The sequence below is a fragment of the Schistocerca cancellata genome, chromosome 3, assembly GCF_023864275.1.
Source record: "Schistocerca cancellata isolate TAMUIC-IGC-003103 chromosome 3, iqSchCanc2.1, whole genome shotgun sequence".
Classification (NCBI taxonomy): Eukaryota; Metazoa; Arthropoda; class Insecta; order Orthoptera; family Acrididae; genus Schistocerca; species Schistocerca cancellata.
Window position 1 is genome coordinate 393,169,082 of NC_064628.1, and position 19,951 is coordinate 393,189,032.

Consider the following 19,951-nt stretch of genomic DNA (forward strand, 5'->3'; position numbering starts at 1 on the left):
ATTTTGCACTCCTGTCGATCTCATTTGTGAGACGTTTGTATTCCTTTTTGCTTGCTTGCTTCATTTACGGCATTTTTGTATTTTCTCCTTTCATCAATTAAATTCAGTATCTCTTCTGTTACCCGAGGATTTCTATTAGCCCTTGTCTTTTTACCTACTTGATCCTCTGGTGCCTTCACTATTTCGCCTCTCAAAGCTACCCATTCTTCTCCTACAGTATTTCTTTCCCCCATTCTTGTCAATCATTCCCTAATGCTCTCCCTGAAACTCTCTACAACCTCTGGTTCTGACAGTTTATCCAGGTCCCATCTTCTCAAATTCCCACCTTTTTGCAGTTTCTTTAGTTTTAATCTACAGTTCATAACCAATATATTGTTGTCAGAGTCCACATTGGCCCCTGGAAATGTCTTACAATTTATAACTTGGTTCCTAACTCTCTGTATGACCTTTATATAATCTATTTGAAACCTGTCAGTATCTCCAGGCTTCTTCCATGTATACAACCTTCTTGGCGACATTTATTCAGGTATTATTCTTGACGAAGACAGAAAGTGAAGGAAAATTACAAAATAACAGAAGACTTTATGAAGCTGCGGGAATTGATTTTCCCAAATGTGGAAACTATGAGGTTTGCCATAAAGGATATTATTTCAAAGGCAAAAATAAATATCACAGACAGACATATGTAATGATATAGCTCCTTGACAAAAATGGTACTGGCATTAAAAAATGACTTTAGGTGTGAAGCTTCTTTCTGCCAAACGTTCTTCTCATACTTACAAAGTGACATACACGACACAAGGCATATTATTAAAGTAATTACCATTTTGAAACATGGCCATTGGAGCTTTGCAGTTGGCATACTGTACATGCTCATAAACTATTTCAACTGTTGACTACCCACAAATGTCATTGCAGTAGCTTTAGATTGCACAAAAATTTATGACTCAGTTGATTGAAAATGCATTGTTATTCATTCCTTAAATTCAAGAGTCATTAAAGCTGGTGAATTTCATTGGCCGATTAGTAAATGTATGGAGAAACATCATCAGCACTGAAATGGTTAGAAAATGGTGTAGAGCATTTGGAGATGGTTACATAAATATGAACGATGGGAACTAAACAGAGCGACCATATGGCATTACTGATAAACTGTTGCACCAAGTACACAAAAAAAATTCGAATAAGAAAATGCTACATGATTTCATCATTCTCACATGATTTTTCTTGCATTTCAAGAAGTGTTCTGTATGAAAATGTTACAGAACACTTAGTCATGGATTACAGTGGAGCAGCGCAACAGAGTAGAGGGGAAATGCACATCGGGCTGCTGGCGCAACGCTGCTTTGCATCCAGGTATAATGTATAATGGGGGCAGGAAGTAGTGCGGCAGTCATCAGGCCCGCGTCACTGTATTGGCTGAAAACACACAAACTGTCTGATCCGCAATCTTTCTCATACGATTTTAAAGAAACTACTCAGTAAAAAAATTTTATCCTTGTCCATCTCATAGCTTTACTTGTCAGCTTGATGTTGAACTGCTTATCTTTTCACTAATGGCCATGGTTATTGTGATACTTCAAAATTAAGTAACATACTGCAAGAATTTCGAAAAGTTTGCATTGAAAAATAGAAGTCACCATGAATTTGCATTTAGTGCATGTTAGACCACATGTTTCTGCATATGAAATATAGCTAACATACTGAGTTATCTTTCAAACTTATAAGGATATCACTATCTGCCATCAGTCTCAAGAAAATGGATTGTGTGTAAAGTGCTTCATACTGAACTCGCGAGCTAACAAAAAACCCAGAATGAACTATTTGTAACATTTCTAGTATCTCATAAATGGTTTAAGATACTGAAATAAGGTTCTGCCAAATGATATTTTGCCATATCATTAATAGGTAAAACTCCCATATCTAACTGATATTCAACCAACTACACATTTTTTCAAATGAAATAATGTCATATTTAAGTGTCATCAATAGCTGAAGAAACTAGATTTGTTACAGATTCTTAGAAACCAGAAGACATAGCTCTAATATTTACCCTCCAGCCACTCCACAGACAAGCGCATTTTTCTAAGTATTGTGAATGATTTATATAACACACAGAACTTTCCAGTTGCATTCGGTGGTGTTGACAAAAGACAAACTTGTCTAAAATGTTCGGAAAATTCTGATTCAATGTTTTATAGTTACAAAAATTTTCAATCAGTCGTACTCCAAGCAGTTGCAGATCCTCACGGAAATGAATTATAATCGATGATGGGGGAAGTGGGAAAGTGGTAGATTTTATTCTTCTAATGTATTTCGCTTGAGGCAAGAAGGGCAGCTTAATATACAGCCAGACTCTCCACTACCAAAGACATCAGTTATGTTGCTTTTTGTATTCATTGGAGATGAGGCATACCCATAGTTGAGGCATTTTATCAAATCTTTTAGTTGATGGGTTTTAAATCCATGGAATGAATATTTCAACAAACACTTTTTCAGACCATGACGATCAACACAATCTGTTTTTGGAATAATGAGCACTAATAGGAGCACATTTTGGAAGCCAATAGAAACTTCACCTCAATTTGCTGACAATACTGTGAAATGTGCATGTTCTCCACAACATTGTCAGTGATCTACAAGGATCCATGGGTGTCAATGAGCAAATACAATAGATATAGAGCATTATATACAAAGCACTTATCGGACAAGAAGAAACTTTAACAGACCTTCAAATGAAGTTGTCAAAATGAGACGTTATTGAAAATTTCTGTCGCACAATAAAACACAATTTTCATGTGTTTCTCAGTTATGCTACTTCAACTTTATTATTGCCTCTTGTTTTAAGACAATGAAATAAACAAGAGATTAACAAAATGTATTTTGACTTATCATCTGTAATTCTGCTGCCACCTCATCACATAACTTGTCCAAAATGAATCATACATGATAATAGTTGTTTCACTGCTATCATAAATGATGCTGAGTAAAAATGGCTGCTATCAAAACTTCCGCTGATACCATTTTCTCAACAGTACAACAAATGAAACACACTCACCAACAGTACTGGCTCTGCTATCCACAGCAACAGCAAAATAATTCTGGCATTGTCCGAATGCAGCTGGGGTCATTCGAATGCTCTGGTTGCCTCTCTATGAAACAAACATGTTTGATTCGCTCAGTGCAGCTCTGTGCCACTCTACTACATACCGGTCCACTTCAGTACTAGTATAATCACACACACTGTTTCGCCAGCACTGCTCTGCTCGCCATGCTGCTCTGGCCGTGCCACAAAGCTCCACTATGACCATTGCCTTACAGTGTGTGCCTGCTGGGTTCCAAAAATGCTGACCGGTTTACAAATCAGTAATCATTTAGTCAGGGCTGCAACTTTCCTCCAGAGATACTGTGTCAAAGGGAATAAGTTTTTCGGCCAGGTCGTCACTGGTGAAACATGGAGTTGATTCATTACACCACCAAAATCAAAACAACAGTCTTTGGAATGGAGGCTTTAAAAATAGCACAAGAAATTGAAAACTCAGCAAACAACTTCAGCCCAAAAAATTATGTTCACTCTGTTTTGAGGTAGGCAGAATGTTTTTCCAGTCAATTTTTTACCTTGTGAGTTCTTTAAGAAACTATGCCATGCAATCCAAAACACTGAGTGTGACAAGCTCAGCACGTTGCATGTCAGTGCCCATCCATATCTGGCTCACTGCACCAAAATCTCATTGTGTCATATAGTGGGGAACAATTTGATCACCCCTCCATACAGCCCTGATCTAGTGTTCTTGGACTTCAAGAAGTATCTTGCTGGTCACACTACAAGGAAGATAACAAAATCAAAAGGTCAATACAGGACTGGCTAAAAAATCAGGTGGTAGATTTCTATGAGCGTGGATTTTAGAAGCTGTTCATATTATACAGAAATTTCCTTATCATAAGTGGAAATTATGTTCTGAAGTAAATTAATGTCCAGGCTTTCATATAACAATAAATTTGTAATACTATTTATGTTTCTTATTTTATTTTAACACAGTATTTACTTTTAAAAAACACCTTGTAAATAATGAACTTTCAATAAATCAGGAAGAAACATACTGAGAAACCAGAAATTGTCTTGGTTTGTAATAAAGAAAAAGACTATAACTACACTGTGTGAAAAAATAACCACCACATCCACTGTTTCAACAAAGAAAATTAAAAAGAAAGAAAATACCCTGAAGAATGTGCACCATAATACTATGTATCAATAAAGCAAACTGGAGGAAGAGATGTCGACAGGAAGATAACAAGAAGGGTTTACAAATTTTGTCCAGATTGTCCTCATTAGCCATTCATGTAGTTGGAGTGCTTTGAGAACTGTCACAGGGAATGAATACGTGTGATATCATTAAATGTACGCATTTTTTAAAGGAAAAAAATTTTCTTCCATTACCTATTTACTGAGAGAAAACAAACTGAAAACCGTTGTTGCTTGCAAAAGCTGCAGCACCACATATGTCCTGAATGGTAGAAGGTGGTGTCACTGTGCAAACTCTCACTCCAGTGACAAGTTATGGGAGGTTGCTCAGGAATATTTTCTGAATATTTTGGTATAAGGAACACACAATCTCTGGGAGCTTATTATAGTGTTTTGATACAATTGTGATATATTGCTTTATTACCCCTGTTACCCTTGTTTTTGTGAAAAATCCTTCACAACTGTGGAAAAGTTGAAATATGCTATCAGTTTAGGAAAGCATCTGGTTTCTCATAGGTGACAAACCAAAGATGCAAAAGTACTGCCACGCAGCTGTCGCTCTGCTCTCCTCCACATAGCATCATTGTGTCACTCTTCCATTGCATTCAATGAACCAATACATGACGTACACATAGGCCAACTCTTGATCAGTAAACCTATCCATACTCCTTGGTACAACTGTTAATGTACAAATAACACTGCAGCCCTCTTAGATTGTTTGCAGATGGTGCTATCATTTACCATCACATAAAGTCATCACATGATCAAAATGAATTGCAAAACAATTTAGACATGATATCTGTATGGTGCAAAAAGTGACAACTGACTCTCAATCATGAAAATTGTGAAGTCGTCTGCTCTGCTAAATGTCAGTTACATGATAAATCACACAAATCTAAAGGCTGTGAACTCAGCTAAGTACTTGGGGATTACAATTATGAGTGAACTCAGCTAGTACTTGTGGCTTACAATCATGAGTAACTTAAGTTGGAACAATCACACAGATAATGTTATGGGGAAAGCAAACCAAAGACTGCAATTTATTGGCAGAAGACTTAGAAAATGTAATGGGTCTCTTAAAGAGACTGCTTACACCTTGCCTGTCTGTCCTATTCTGAAGTATTACTGTGCAGTGTGCGATCCGCTCATGAAATAGAAGAGTGAGTGCCACAGATATGATACACAAATTGGAATGGCAGTCATTAAAACAAAGGCATTTTTTGCTGCGGCAAGACCCTTTTTCTTTTAACAAGAGTGTGAAAATATTTTGTTGGCACCCATCTACACAGGGAGAAATAATCATCATAATAAAATAAAAGAAATCTGAGTTCACATGGACAGACTTAAGCGTTTGTTTTTCCCGCACACTGTTCAAGAGGAGAACGGTAGAGTAGTAGCTTAATGGTCGTTTGATATACCCTCTGCCGGGCACTTATTTATGAAGAGCAGAGTAATTACATAGATGTTGAAATGATGAAGTTTGTCTCCAACCAACATGCACAGGACATACGGCTGACATTCTTTTGCACTGTTCTGTAGATGTGTTCAGTATAACACAGAGATAAATTTTGGTAAGAAGCCAAACAAAATGTAATTACTCTGTTTCACTGGAGACCACAGGTGTCTCATACCAAAATACTCGAGAAGCACCCTGAACAACATTTTAAATTCTGTCTGGAGTTTCGATCCACCCAGAATGGCTGACACCGTCAATGTGTTAAGAAAACTATCTAATGTTTGAACTTGTGCGGCATTTACACTTCAGAGTGTAAGCCTGTTGAGCTCTGCTAAAGCTATCAGGATGTGCTATTGCCTGTAGTTTCTGCCAGTCACAAATGGCAAGACTTGGTGGTGTGGGAGGAAAGGCAGAAACAGTGGCTCTTTGTTGAAACAGTGGCTCTCTGTTGTTGACACCACTGGTAAACAGGATATCTCTGTATGGCTCGTAGATTCAAATGGTGGAACCAAAATGTCACTGTTGTTTAAACAGTCACCCAATACAGTCGACAGGCACGTAGTACAACTTGTTCTGTTGCAGAGCATCTATTTTATCCACGGCAGAGTAACAAAACTGATGCAAGCAATGAATTCCTTGGCCATTGTGTCTGTATAACATCTGCGCCTATTACAAAGTTGCTCCTAAGTTCACTAAAACAAAACTATCAGCAACGGAATGTAAGAATGTACTCTATGTGTTTTGTAATGCATTTAAACATTGAAGAGGACATCATTGCAGCAATAAGAAAGCCTTACTTGACAACAGAATTAAGCCAAATAGCATAAATACAGCTGACTACAAAGACTTACATATTCCAGTACTAAAAACATTGTAAAGAAAGCCACTTCATTCACTAAGATCTCTTTAGGGAGTCTAAAATGATGTGTGAAGTTCAAAAGGTTAAATTACTGTTAAAGATAAATCGGTACATAACCACAATTAAAACAACAATTTTATTATTATTACAAATCAATTACAAGGTAAGTATTTTTCAGCTGATTTGACAATATTTTACCAAAACTGTCTGTTTTTACAGTGTTCTCTACAATCAATCACCTTTTTACCTTTCTTTTTTCTTTTAATTGAGCCCTTTACCACACTATCTAAAACTCTCATTCTTGGCTGTCCTTGAGTTTTCCCGTCTGAAAATTTTTCTATGATAGTCTTGATGAACCTGTCTTCTTATTATCTCTTAGCACAATCAATCACTTACCTCTTTTAACTTTTCTTTTTTCAATAATGTGAAGTTCTTTAAAAGGCTCACATTGTTCAATGTGTTTTTCAGATCTGACGTTCTTCACTGAGAGTATCCTTACCCGCTTTTTGTGTATTTACACTGATTAAGAAATGAAATAAAAATTTGTAATTTCTGCCTTTATCCACCTCTAACTGAAATCACACCTAATAGAAACATGTACTTACTGTTCCAATAACAGCTGCAGCCTTGCAGACACCGATGACAACTGCCTGGTGAAGCACATCATCCTCAAGAGGATGTGTACGTGCCAGTTCAAGAAACGTTGCTAACAGCCATTGGAACTGAGCTCGTTCAGTGAACAGATCTGAGAGGCACAACGATGACCTTACAGCTTCTCCGATCAGCCTTAATGCAGTTCCAGACTGTTACCATGAAAAATATAAAAAGAAGTGATTGCAACAACAAAACACAAAAGTTCATGAAATTTCAATCTATATATGACACTGTGACAAAATACAAACACTATGAAGTATTAATACGTGGATGGAGTCAATACAAATAAGCATGATCAGCAGAGTACTTGTTGAATGTACAAGAAGGTGGAGGCTCTTATGTCAAATGAGGAGAGACATTTGGAAAATCTTTTGTTGTTTTCACCTTCCCAGATTCAGGAGAGGTTTCAGCAGAGTTTCTCATGACCAAGTGAGTTAATGACAAAAAAAAAATCATCATCATTTGCTATCTAAGTCTGACAAACATATTTCTGTGGGCAACTGATAGTTAATAAGACTTCAAATATCTATGAACCTTCAGATTAGTTATTGAGGTATTTACACAATAATTCAAAGAGGCTGTGATATTGTGAAGTGTCAGCTGTTTGAATACATAGATCACTGAATACAGAGCAGAAAGCGGCACATACTGGAATTTTGCACACACTTCTCATGAGGTTCGCAGCAAAAGTTGAGTCTTCATAACAAAAATCATCATGTGCAATGACAACATTATTTGCCTCAATGGATGGCATCAGTATGGGGTGGTGGAAATGTGGACTGGATGCACCTGCAATTGTCTGGTGAGATGATCTTTTTTACAATGTTCTGCACACACCAAATGCATTTTGCTGATTAGTTTCCCCACAGGAATTGCTTACTACTGAGGTGCTTCTTCACTTTATGTTTAGCACTTGGCCACTATGCCATGATCAATAAAAACAACAATATGGGAATTGTTAATCTGTCTTGGTGCAAAACACTTTTTTTATTTACTTACTGGAGAAAGTGTTTTCCATCGAGGCAGATTCACAATCTCCCTATTGTTACTTTTCTGTGCAAATATGGACCTAAAGGAAGAGTTCCAAGATAAAGTTCTTGGATCAGCAAAAGTTGGTTCTCTGTTACCAAACAGTACAAAAGCTCAGTTCTAAGTGTTTACACATGAAACTGTTATTTGGGAGAACATTTTCTGACATGTTAAAGGACTTCTCGAAGCTTGTAACAATGTTCTTTTGGCATTCTGCTTTTGCTTCGATAATTGAAAGTAGCAAACCTATGGAGTGCATTTGTATAAATAAGTGTCGTGTTCTCTCCGACATGCATAACAGAACAGACGCTACTTGTGATGAAATGGCTAGAGCATTTGTAGTTTCGCAGAATAAACATATACAACCGGAACAGTAGCATAAAGAAACAATTGCATTACATGTACAGAGGTATTAACAGTCCCATATAACACTTTCATGCATAATAAAGAAAGAAAACTGTCTTCATTGGGGTACGAACCCAGGACCCTTGGTACGACAGCCTAATGCTTTATCAACTTCCCCGCAGAAGCTTTCCATATTAGTTATTCACTGTTATTCTTTTCCTATGCTAAATAGCTCTGGTGCTACTTTTAATGTTTATGTCTGTTCTGCTGGATGACAGCACATAGCACAAACTAAATCGGAGTTTCAGTTGATACTCTATTTACGTACAACATTTCGTACTGATCTGAGTGTCTGATATCTGGAGGCTTGGGAGTTAGCACTGCCCAGGAGCATGACAAAGAACTCACCTGCTTCCACCTGGACAACATTACCAGACTCCAACTTCAATGTACGCCACCTCCCAGCTCAGACAACAGTATCAATTCACCAGACCACCATGCCCATTCCTACCTGCTGCCTTCCACAAGGCTGCATTAGACTGGTTGCATAACATAACGCACCCCATGTGTGCAGATCTGCCAATCTAGTGAGGCAGCATATTTCATTTCCAGGTATACACAGGGACTGCAAGATCTGGGTCCACACCTGCCTTGCCAGTCAGCATGCCAAGGTTGGCTGCCATGTGCACACCCCCATCGCTGCCTTTCCAGACGCCACACAACTCTTCACCCACATTCACTGGCACCTCATCAGCCCTCTATCTCCTTCTGACGGCTGCCACTACCTCCTTACCACAGTGGACAAGTTCACCCACTGGCCTAAGGAAACACTAATATGCAACGTCACCACCACCACCATGGTAGCCACTGGATTTCTCTCCACGTGGATTGCCCTTTTTGGCTCTCCACGCCATATCACTGTGGACCACTGACACCAGTTTACATCAACACTTTTTCGTGTGCTAACAGACCTCTGTGGCACTGACCCCCAACTGACATCGAGCTACCATCCAGCAGCCAACAGCATAGTGGAACTGCTCCACCGCACTCTGAAGGCTGCTCTCCCCTTCCACAATAGATGGACCATTGCCCTACCACTGGTCACATACGAGGCTGATCTTGAGATGTCTGCTGCCGACTTTGTTTGCAGCTAGCCAATCACCATCCCAAGTGACTTCCTGCAGCCTGCCCACCTGCCCGAAGATGAAATCATCTCCGAGTTTGTTGCCCCCTTGTAGTACCAAATGGCTCACCTGTGACCCATCCCATTCCAGCACCACAAAAAACACAGGGAATTCATTCATGGAAACCTGGCATCAAGTAATGCTGGACAGCCTCCGCTTTGCCTGCACTACCCTGCCCACCAGTTTCTGTAGTGGGACAACAAGACATCTCCACAGCACCCCTACCAGCGTTTTGATCAGCAGGTTCAAGCCTGCCTGTACACTGGCCAATAACACACCATCCAGCTTGACCACCAACCTCATCAACACCCTGCAGATGTATACTGCCACCAGCACCGTGACTGGTGCAACCACCGCCGACAGCGATCCAGGGATCCCAGCCACTGAAGCTCCCTCGATGCTGGCCTACCACACTACAACTGAAGGAACCGTGGCAAACCCACCATGCTATGTTAGCACAACCCCCGACTCACTGGCCGTTGACAACACAGGCACCAGCCCACTCCCCCACAATGTGGAGGATGCCCATGCCCATGCCCCAGTACCGCGTATGCCCGACGCAGTGAATTCCCCTCTGATGCTGTCAACAGCCAGGTATGCCACCGCCGCCATATTGCATTCCCCACCAATTCGACAACAGCGTTATTTCAAGTGCTCCCAACACCATGCCCCAGAGCTGCTGCCACCTTCCTAACCACCAGTGATTCACTCACACACACACACACACACACACACACACACACACACACACACACACACACACACACACACACACACAGTCCAATGCATGTGCTTTCAGCTGTCAAACATAGCCACCATGCTCTCGACCTCTCCTTGCACCCAACCACAATGATGCTGCACCCTAGCCTCCACAGCTGCATGCTGCAACAATGTCCAGTACCTGCCCGCCCCTGCACACACAGCCCTGGACACAGGCTCAGAGCGACCCAGTCCTGCTCCCCCTCACTCCATGCACTGGCAGCGTACTCATCGGTTGTGTCGGCTGCCAGTACTGTACTGCCCCTGGCTGTCACACAGTGGACCAGCACTACTGACTGCCGGCGATCCTGCAGATTTGACATTTGGCGCCCTGAAGACCAGTGCCAGCTCCCATTGTGTGACCAGCAACCTCAGCATCGATGCCACCACCCAAATTCTCACTGTGGGTGAGAGTAACGCCCCTACCAATACAATCCTCCACCGTCACCACCTCACTCTCTACCCAAACTCTGCTCTTCACAGAGAGGGGGAACTGCGTGGTGACCTTTCATCACAAGCTGTCTTAGCAGGTGTGTTCACCCCTAGCTCGCAACAGCCATCTGCTATGGCAGTGAGTTTCTCCCTTCATGTGTTACCTCCAACTCAAGCTGTCGAACCTGCCAAGTGACCAGATACCTCAATTGCACGGTCACTGGCTATCGGTAGAGAAAAACAGTTTGGTCCATAGCAAGGCTTACTCCGATCTAGCCTCAACCAGTCCGCATCTTCTCCTTACGGTGTCAACATCAGTTCCTGCTCAGCACCCATGCCACTACAGATATACAATGTGGCAACAAGTACCGTGAAGTTTCAAGAGACACCTATGTCACGCTGGCTGCAACCCTGCTATGCAGCTGGGTTTGTGAATGGTGTTTCATGCTACATTTTCTGCCAAGGACTCTTAATTCTGTGCCTCATGTTGGAATATCGTTGTGCTGGTGAAACTCCGAGGCGAGACTCCCTCCTTGCTCGGCATCCGCATTTTCTACTGTGTCGCACCTTTTTCCACTGACAACCATGCCGGTGAGTGACTTTGTCCAGAACGTAGAATTTTGAGACTATTTCATGTGTTTCTTCACAGTTGGGTAGTCAGTAATTATACTTGTTCCTTGACCACATGTTAGCATTGTTCTCGGTACTGTGCCTACCACACCTTGTCCTACTATTTGGTAGCCATATTATAAGTTAGGTAAGGAAACATTACAACAACATGTAAAGATTAATAGCTAAATCTCTACAAATAGACTGTCTCTGAATTAATATAAAATGCAATACATGCTATTCAGTACATTAGAAATTATGCAACAAGAAAAATCAACAAGTTAAACAGAATACTCTAAATTCTAAGGTGTTACGTACCATTAAGAACCTCAACTGGAAGTCACATTTTCTTAAATATCTAACCTCTGCTAGTTTTGCTTACAGATAAAATTAATTTTGGAGATGAACATGTCAAAAAGTTGGCTTACTTTTCAAATTTCCACTTGCTAATGTCTCATTACATCACATTCTGGAATAATTTGTCACTGAGGAAAAACGTGTTTGTAGCACAGAGGAGTGTAATATGGATAATATAGTGTGTTCACTCTAGAACATCTCGTAGACAGCTTATTAAAAAAGTTATGTATAGAGACGACTCCCTCACAATAAATTTACTTCTGTATGAAATTTGTTGTTAGCAGTCAATCACAGTAACATTTGTAAATATAATATTGGAATGAGAAGTGATTTCCATTAGCTATCATTCAGCCATAGTATGGCACAGAGGGGAGTCAGGTATCCAACCAAAACCATCTCTGACCACCTATCCAGTGATGTAAGGAATCTAATGGATAAAGAAATTAACTTTAAGCACACTCTGAAATTGTATCTGCTTGACAACCCTTCTACTTACATGTGATGACTTTGACATAGATGTAAGAACTCGTGACAGTTTTGCATTGCATTTAAAGTATACATAGCCATAAATTAAATAAATTTGGACCAATGTACAAGATTTGCAGCAACTACTTCAACATGTACTGATAACATTGTAAGTAGTTATAATTACAGTCTAAAAGAAAAATTTACTCTAAATTTAAAAGTATAAGATTATGCATTACTATGTGTATCACACAATAAATTTAATTCAGCCCGCACAGCAAAAAGATGTAGGAACGTCAGTCACAAAAATGTGGAGGTATTTACGATGGTGGTTTGAAAAGTTCTCGGAATCACCAAGAGAGGTCAGCTTTAGCGCAATGAGTTGTTCACGTGACATTCATTGGACTGTTGCCTGTAAACACGTGCTACATCAGTGCTCTTGGAAGAGAGCTCTGGCAGTGACGTGGCTCTGTTGTTGTTACCACGTGGTGATTTGTGAAGATGGAAAAAAATCGAGATTCAAGCAACGATTAAGTACTTTGCAAAGAAAGGTATGAAAGTAAAGCACATTCATATCGATTTCCAGAATACACTGGGAAACTCTGCTCCTTCCTATTCAACTGTTGCCAAGTGGTCAACTGAATTTAAATTTGTTTTGGAGAGCTTAGATGATGATCTGCACAGTAGTCGGCCGAGATGTATCACTATTCCAGAAATCATTACAAAAGTACACAAAATGGTCATGAAGGATCGCCAATTGTAAGTGCGTGAAATCGCTCACACTTACCAGACGTCATCTGACAGGGTATATCACATTTTAACTGAATAATTAGAAATGAAAAAATTATCTGCAACATGGGTGCCGTGACTCTTGACGCACACCCACACACATGTGCCATTGTCATGGCAAAATTACACGAACTAAGGTATTTATTGTTGCCACACCCGCCTTATTCACCTGATATGGCTCCTTCAGACTTCCATCTCTTCCCAAAAGTGAACATTTTTCTTGGTGGACAAAGATTCACTTCAAACAAAGATTTGATAGCCGGAGCTGACAACTATTTTGCAGGCCTGGAGGAAACTCATTTTCAAGATGGACCAAGTGCATTAATCTTTAAGGAGACTACATTGAAAAATTTTAAAAAAATGTTCAGTGATGTAAGTACTTTTTTTCTATTCCATTCAGAAAACTTTTCAAACCATCCTCGTATTAGAAAACTAAGTCATATCATGTGGTCAGTCAGAAAATACACTTTGATTAATGACAACTACAGTAACTTTTCAACTGAATTCATGAACATATTCAGTAAATACTTCTATTTGTAACAGTACAGGCTGAGTCTCATAAAAATAGATAATGGGTAAGAGTGTCTAGCATTAACAGGAAGAACTGTATATGGAGGCAAAAGTTAATTGAAACTTGAATTTCTTCAATATGTAAGCACTTTCAACAATATCTATATATAGTTAAACCACTAAACCATACTGCAAACAAGAGCTTCATGTCAAATGAAAATGCTCCTCTAAACTAATGGTAAATGGTAGACCTGTTACAGATCTCAGAGCGAAATGTAAATCCCTCAATGACTGCTTCATAAATAGTGATAAAATCCATGACTGCTCACCAACAAGTACAAATTCTAGAACAACAGCGAGAAGCTCAGGATTTAAGTTTTCCCATGTTTCAGACACTGTTGTTATGAAAATCACAATTGCCCTAGAAAATGTAAACTCATTGTTTGGGATGAGGTAGCTTCTAGAATAAGATGAGATATCTTCTAGAATAATAAAAATAGTCTGTCACAGTATTGCACAACCACTATTTCTCATAAATAACTAGTCTTTTGATGAGGGATGTTTTCCAGATTAAATAAAATATGCTGAAGTTTGGCTGACTGATAAAAAAGGCAAAGAAGATGAAATGGGAAAAATAGATCAGTCTCATTGTTACCCAGTTTTCTCAAATATATTTGAAAGAGAAGCATGTGATCAAATAGAAAACTTTAATTCATCACGAACTATTGTTTTATGCAACCAGTATGGTTCCAGGAAAGGCTGCAGAACAACCAATGCAAGAAATGAATTGGTAACAAAAGTTAGAAGATGTCTTAATAATAAGTATGTGTATCAGGTATCTTTTGTGAGCTTACCAAAGCATTTGATACTCTAAATCATGACCAGCTTCACTGAAAAACAACAATAATGGGTTGCAAGGAAGATTTATTAGTTGGATGACATCATACTAAGTGAAAAGAAAACAGAGTGATTATTAATAACAGTCACAAGAAATTCCTCTCTGGCTGAAAGTGCACAGACATACACACTTGGGCATTCCACAAGGTTCAATATTGGGGCCACTAGTATTTTTTGTATTATGTGAACTACATGCCATGTAAGGTTCAATTGGATTCCATCCTCTATGCAGATGACTCAACAGCAATAGCCTACTGCAAGACCGACAAAGACTAAATCCACCATACAGAGCACACACTTAGGCTGTGGTCACAGAGGTAGTGACATCAGTGGATTCTGCCACTGACTGACATCTGCCAAAGATGGCTGAGTGTTTCAGATCAGTAAGCCATCACACTAACAGTCACAATGCGGCCAATCCCATACAGAAAACAACTGGTGAAATTCAAAACAGGTTGTTTTCTTCAATTCAAGTTGGCCAATGTTATGTGAAAAACTGATAAATTTAGTCGAAGAAACAAGGACTTTTTGGCATCCTGAGCATGGAAAATATAAAACTGGGATATAGCTTGGAATCTAGGGACTGAAGTTGCAGCTTTATTGGAACACAAGTGGACAAAATCTTTATCATGAAATATAAGTATAAATTAAAACCTTAAAAAAAATTGTTCAAGGGAGACAAGGGACATATCTTATGTTTAAAGTTACTCTAGTAGATCTTTTTTTGGGTATGGCAGGTGGCTATTAGATGTTTACAAATTATTATTACTGATTACTGGTGTTTTTATGCCTGTAGGGTGGTGATTCTGTTACATAATGTGGTTTGCAAATGTGGTGTATGTGTTTCCACTTTTCAGGGCTTTAAATGTTCAGAGTATCTTATTTTAAAATTGATGTTTGTCTTTCACACATATGCTGAATGACAGTCACTGAAGGTTAATAAAAATACATCTGTTTTGAAGAATTTATCTGCAGTTGTGCAGAGAGTTTGTAATCTTGCTTTTCAATGCAACTGTGAATCATTGAGAGTATGTAATAGAACATTCCTCCTTGCATCTCATACATTTGAGAAACTTGTCTAGCTATTCCAGTAACTGAGGAAAGAGTGTACAATGCTTGCCATGTTCTTTTCAAGACAGATATAGCTCATTCATTGTCTTTCTAATAGCCAAAGCTGTAATGCAAAGGTGTTGTGGTATCTATCCTGTCCAAGGATATTGAACTCTAACCTCCTTGATCACACCAAAAACTTATCAAGGAGATTGACTGCACTGTCACCAAGCTGTTGGCTGATGTTGAAGTATATTGTGGAGTAATAATGTGGATAGTATACTGAGTTGACTGAACAGTTTCATTCATGTCACTGGCATCAAAACTGATCTGGCTTTAAAAACACTGTAACTAAGCATATTTCGTTCCAGTCATTAAGTGTAGTATAATTTCTGTGGGTCTGAGAAAACTAATCTATTCAAAGCTTTCGACTACAGACAACGGTCATCCAATCCATGATGGGAACTAAAAAGTAATAACACTTCAAACCTTTGTGTGGTAAGCTAAATCCAATGTTCATTCCAATTGTATAGATGAGAGTCTAATTTTCACAAAGAGAAACCCACACCATCCTGAGGGTAGCTGTTTCTTTCTTTCATCTTTATGAGACTAGACTCAGACAGTTACATGTTACATAACTGCAGACTAAAACTACACAAAAAATCTCCATATTACATAGGCATGAAATTAATAAATAAAATTTGGAATGGGAACTCTGACCCAAATCTAAAAAAATAGTGAAGGAAACTTGGAAAAATATCTGAAAAGCAAATGCTACTATAGTTTAGAAGATTTCTTGAATGATAATAAAACCATACGTATTATACCCTGAGACTAATTTATTAATGATAACCATGTACAATAATAATTGAAGAAGCAACAACATGTGTACCATAACCTTAGATTAAATGTATTGCTCTCCAAGTAGTGTTAATATTGACAAGTCACCTAGGTCACAATCTTTGATTATATGAGTCGTGTTATGTCATAATAATGATTTCATTTGATTTGATACTCCACATGAGAATTTTTAACAGTTTAGTAGTATGGTGTGTGTGTGTGTGTGTGTGTGTGTGTGTGTGTGTGTAGGCCCAGGAAATGATCTGGGGGGGGGGGGTCTCTGCAGACATCATGAGACTCTGGCATAAAATGGGGGTGATACGCGATTACAAGAACGCAGCAAGAGAGTTCTCACAGCCTCTGTCACCTCAATTCTCCAACTTCCTACCTACATGTGGTGACCCTGTTAAGCCGAGCAACTCAGCGGAAGGTTGGGTAACCAACCCCAGCGGGAAACTGAGTCGGTGAGGAGATAGGAGTTGGAGGACAGTGGAAGGCAACGGGAAACCACCACTGAACTATCCCAAGAAAACCCCATGGCTTCGCTCAGCTCAAAATGTTCCAGAGTTTCAAGTTCCCCGATCGGATCTCCGGGGGGGAACCAGGTTGAGAGGAGCTTCACGAAGAGTAAGATGGTGCAAAGAGAAGCACTGCATAGGAACATGGAATGTAAGATTCATGTATCAAGGAAAACTAGACACAGTGAAAAGAGAAATGGAGAAAATTAACATCGACATATTGGGAATAAGTGAAATGAGGTGGACTGGCATGGGAGAATTTGCTTCGGATGGCCATATGGTGTATTATTCTGGGCACGATAACAACAGAAGTAATGGAGTAGCCTTCATAGTTAGTGATAAAGTGAGAAAAGCTGTAATGGGATGCAAATATAAAAATGATAGAATGATGTCCATCAGACTTCAAGGTCAGCCCCTCAACATCACAGTAATTCAAGTTTACGCACCAACAACTGATGCTGAAAAGGAAATTATTGACCAGTTCTATGGAGATTTACAAGAATTACTACTGTCAACACCAAAAAAGGATATTGTCTTCATAGTTGGAGATTGGAATGCAAAAGTGGGAAATGAAGCTGTAGAAGGTATAACAGGGAAATATGGTCTTGGTACAACAAATGAAGCTGGACAGAGACTCCTAGAATTCTGCCAAGAAAATTCATTGATAATCACTAATACACTGTTTCAACTACCAAAACGACGCCTATATACCTGGACTTCGCCAGATGGCCAACACCGGAACCAAATTGATTACATACTTTCTAATCAGAGGTGGAAGAGCGCGGTTCAGTCAGCTACAACAAGACCTGGGGCTGACTGCGGATCAGATCATGAGCTCCTGATTGCAAAATTTCGGCTGAAACTTCAGAATGTAGCAAAAAGTATCCCAACTTGCAGATATGACCTTAACTCTATACCCTCCGACTATGCTGTAGAGGTACAAAACAGATTTAATGTTTACAGCTGGAGGACAAAAGCTCACAAGAGATGTGGACAGAAGTAGCTAATACTGTCAAAGAGGCCGCAGAGAAACACATTCCCAAGAAAAGGAACAGTAAGAAGGCTAGATGGCTATCAGTTGAGGCACTGCAAGTTGCAGAAGAATGAAGGAAAGCAAAAATCAAGGGAGATAGATCAGCTATGTTTGAATTAAATAAAGATTTTCAGAAATTAGCTAGAAGAGATAAAAATATATTCTTTAATGAACAGTGCAAGGAAGTTGAAGATAGTAATGGAATGGGGAAGACAAGAGATCTTTATAAGAAAATTAGAGAAATTAAAGGAAAATTCCAGGCAAAAATTGGAATGATAAAAGATAGAAACGGGAAAGATCTGAGTGAAGCAGAGGATGTTAAGGAAAGATGGGCAGAATATGTAGAAGACCTATACAAGAAAGAACTGCATCATGACAGGGCTCCTACTGCTGATGTTAATGTTAATTTAGAACTAGAGCCAGATATTTTGGAGAGCAAAATCCAGTGGGCCCTTGAAAATATGGCTGATAACAAAACTAGTGGACATGATGAAATACCAGCAGAATTGTTTAAAGTCACTGGAAAGGATGCAGTGAAAGTGCTGCACTCAATATGTCAAAAAATATGGATCACGCAGCAGTGGCCAGAAGACTGGAAAAGATCAGTATTCATCCCCATTCCAAAGAAGAGAAGTTCTAAAGAATGCTCAGATTATCAAACGATCGCACTTATTTCACATGCTAGCAAAGTTATGTTGAAAATCTTACAAAATAGACTTCGCCAATATCTAGATCGAGAGCTACCAGAAGAACAAGCTGGATTTAGGAAAGGAAGAGGAACTAGAGATCAAATTGCTAATATTCGGTGGATTATGGAAAAAGCGAGAGAATTCCAGAAAGATGTGTACCTCTGCTTTATTGACTACACCAAAGCCTTTGACTGCATCGATCACAACAAATTATGGAACGTACTGAAAAACATGGGTGTACCAGATCACCTCATTCATCTGATACGGAGTTTATACCTTGACCAAGAAGCCACGGTGAGAACTATGTACGGAACAACGAAATGGATAAAGATTCAGAATGGGGGCCGGCAAGGCTGTATACTGTCACCGTACTTATTCAATCTGTATGCAGAACATGTTATGAGGAATGCGAGGCTAGATGAAGGAGAAACAGGAATTAAAATAGCTGGAATAAATTTAAACAACCTCAGGTACGCGGGTGATACGATCCTGTTGGCAGAAAGTGAAGAAGAATTGAGAACACTCTTACTGAAGGTGAAAGACAAAAGTGAAAAGGCCGGTCTTATGCTGAATGTGAAGAAAACGAAAATTATGGCAACGGCACCTACCAATTCGTGGGATATAGCAGGAGAAACCATGGAGGTAGTGACCACATTCAGTTATCTCGGTTCCCAGGTCTCTGCTGACGGCGACTGCAGCCATGAAATCCGGAGACGCCTGTTGCTCGGTAGACAGGCGATGTCAAACCTTGACAAGGTTATAAGGTCCAGAGATATAACACTAGCAACAAAGATCCGTATTGTGAGAGCTATGATCTTTCCAGTTGTGATGTATGGATGTGAGACCTGGACCATTATAAAGGCTGAACGGTGAAGAATTGACTCCTTCGAATTGTGGTGTTGGAGGAAACTTCTTAGAGTTCCATGGACTGCAAAGAGAACCAACAGATCAATATTGGAGCAAATAAAACCAGACTTCTCCCTGCAAGGTCTAATGTTAAAACAAAAGCTGACCTACTTTGGACACACAATGCGAAGGCTTGCCTCGCTGGAAAAAACATTAATGCTGAGGAAGATTGAAGGAACTAGAAGAAGAGGACGTCAGAGGATGAGATGGATCGATGGCATCACAGAAGCAATGCGTTCCAACCTGGAAGGTCCACGGGAGAAAGTGCAAGACAGGAAAAAGTGGCGTGATTTGGTTCATGGGGTCACGAAGAGTCAGAACCGACTA

The 19,951-nt window shown here is 39.5% G+C and overlaps 1 protein-coding gene across 1 annotated transcript in view; it reads right to left on the reverse strand.

Annotated features, from left to right (window-relative positions):
- LOC126175120 (huntingtin) overlaps positions 1–19,951 on the reverse strand; it is a 539,564-nt gene that overhangs the window by 71,195 nt on the left and 448,418 nt on the right. Inside the window, exon 45 of the mRNA XM_049921673.1 lies at positions 7,164–7,361. Within this exon, the coding sequence (XP_049777630.1) occupies positions 7,164–7,361 (198 nt within the window). The remainder of the gene's footprint in view (positions 1–7,163; positions 7,362–19,951) is intronic.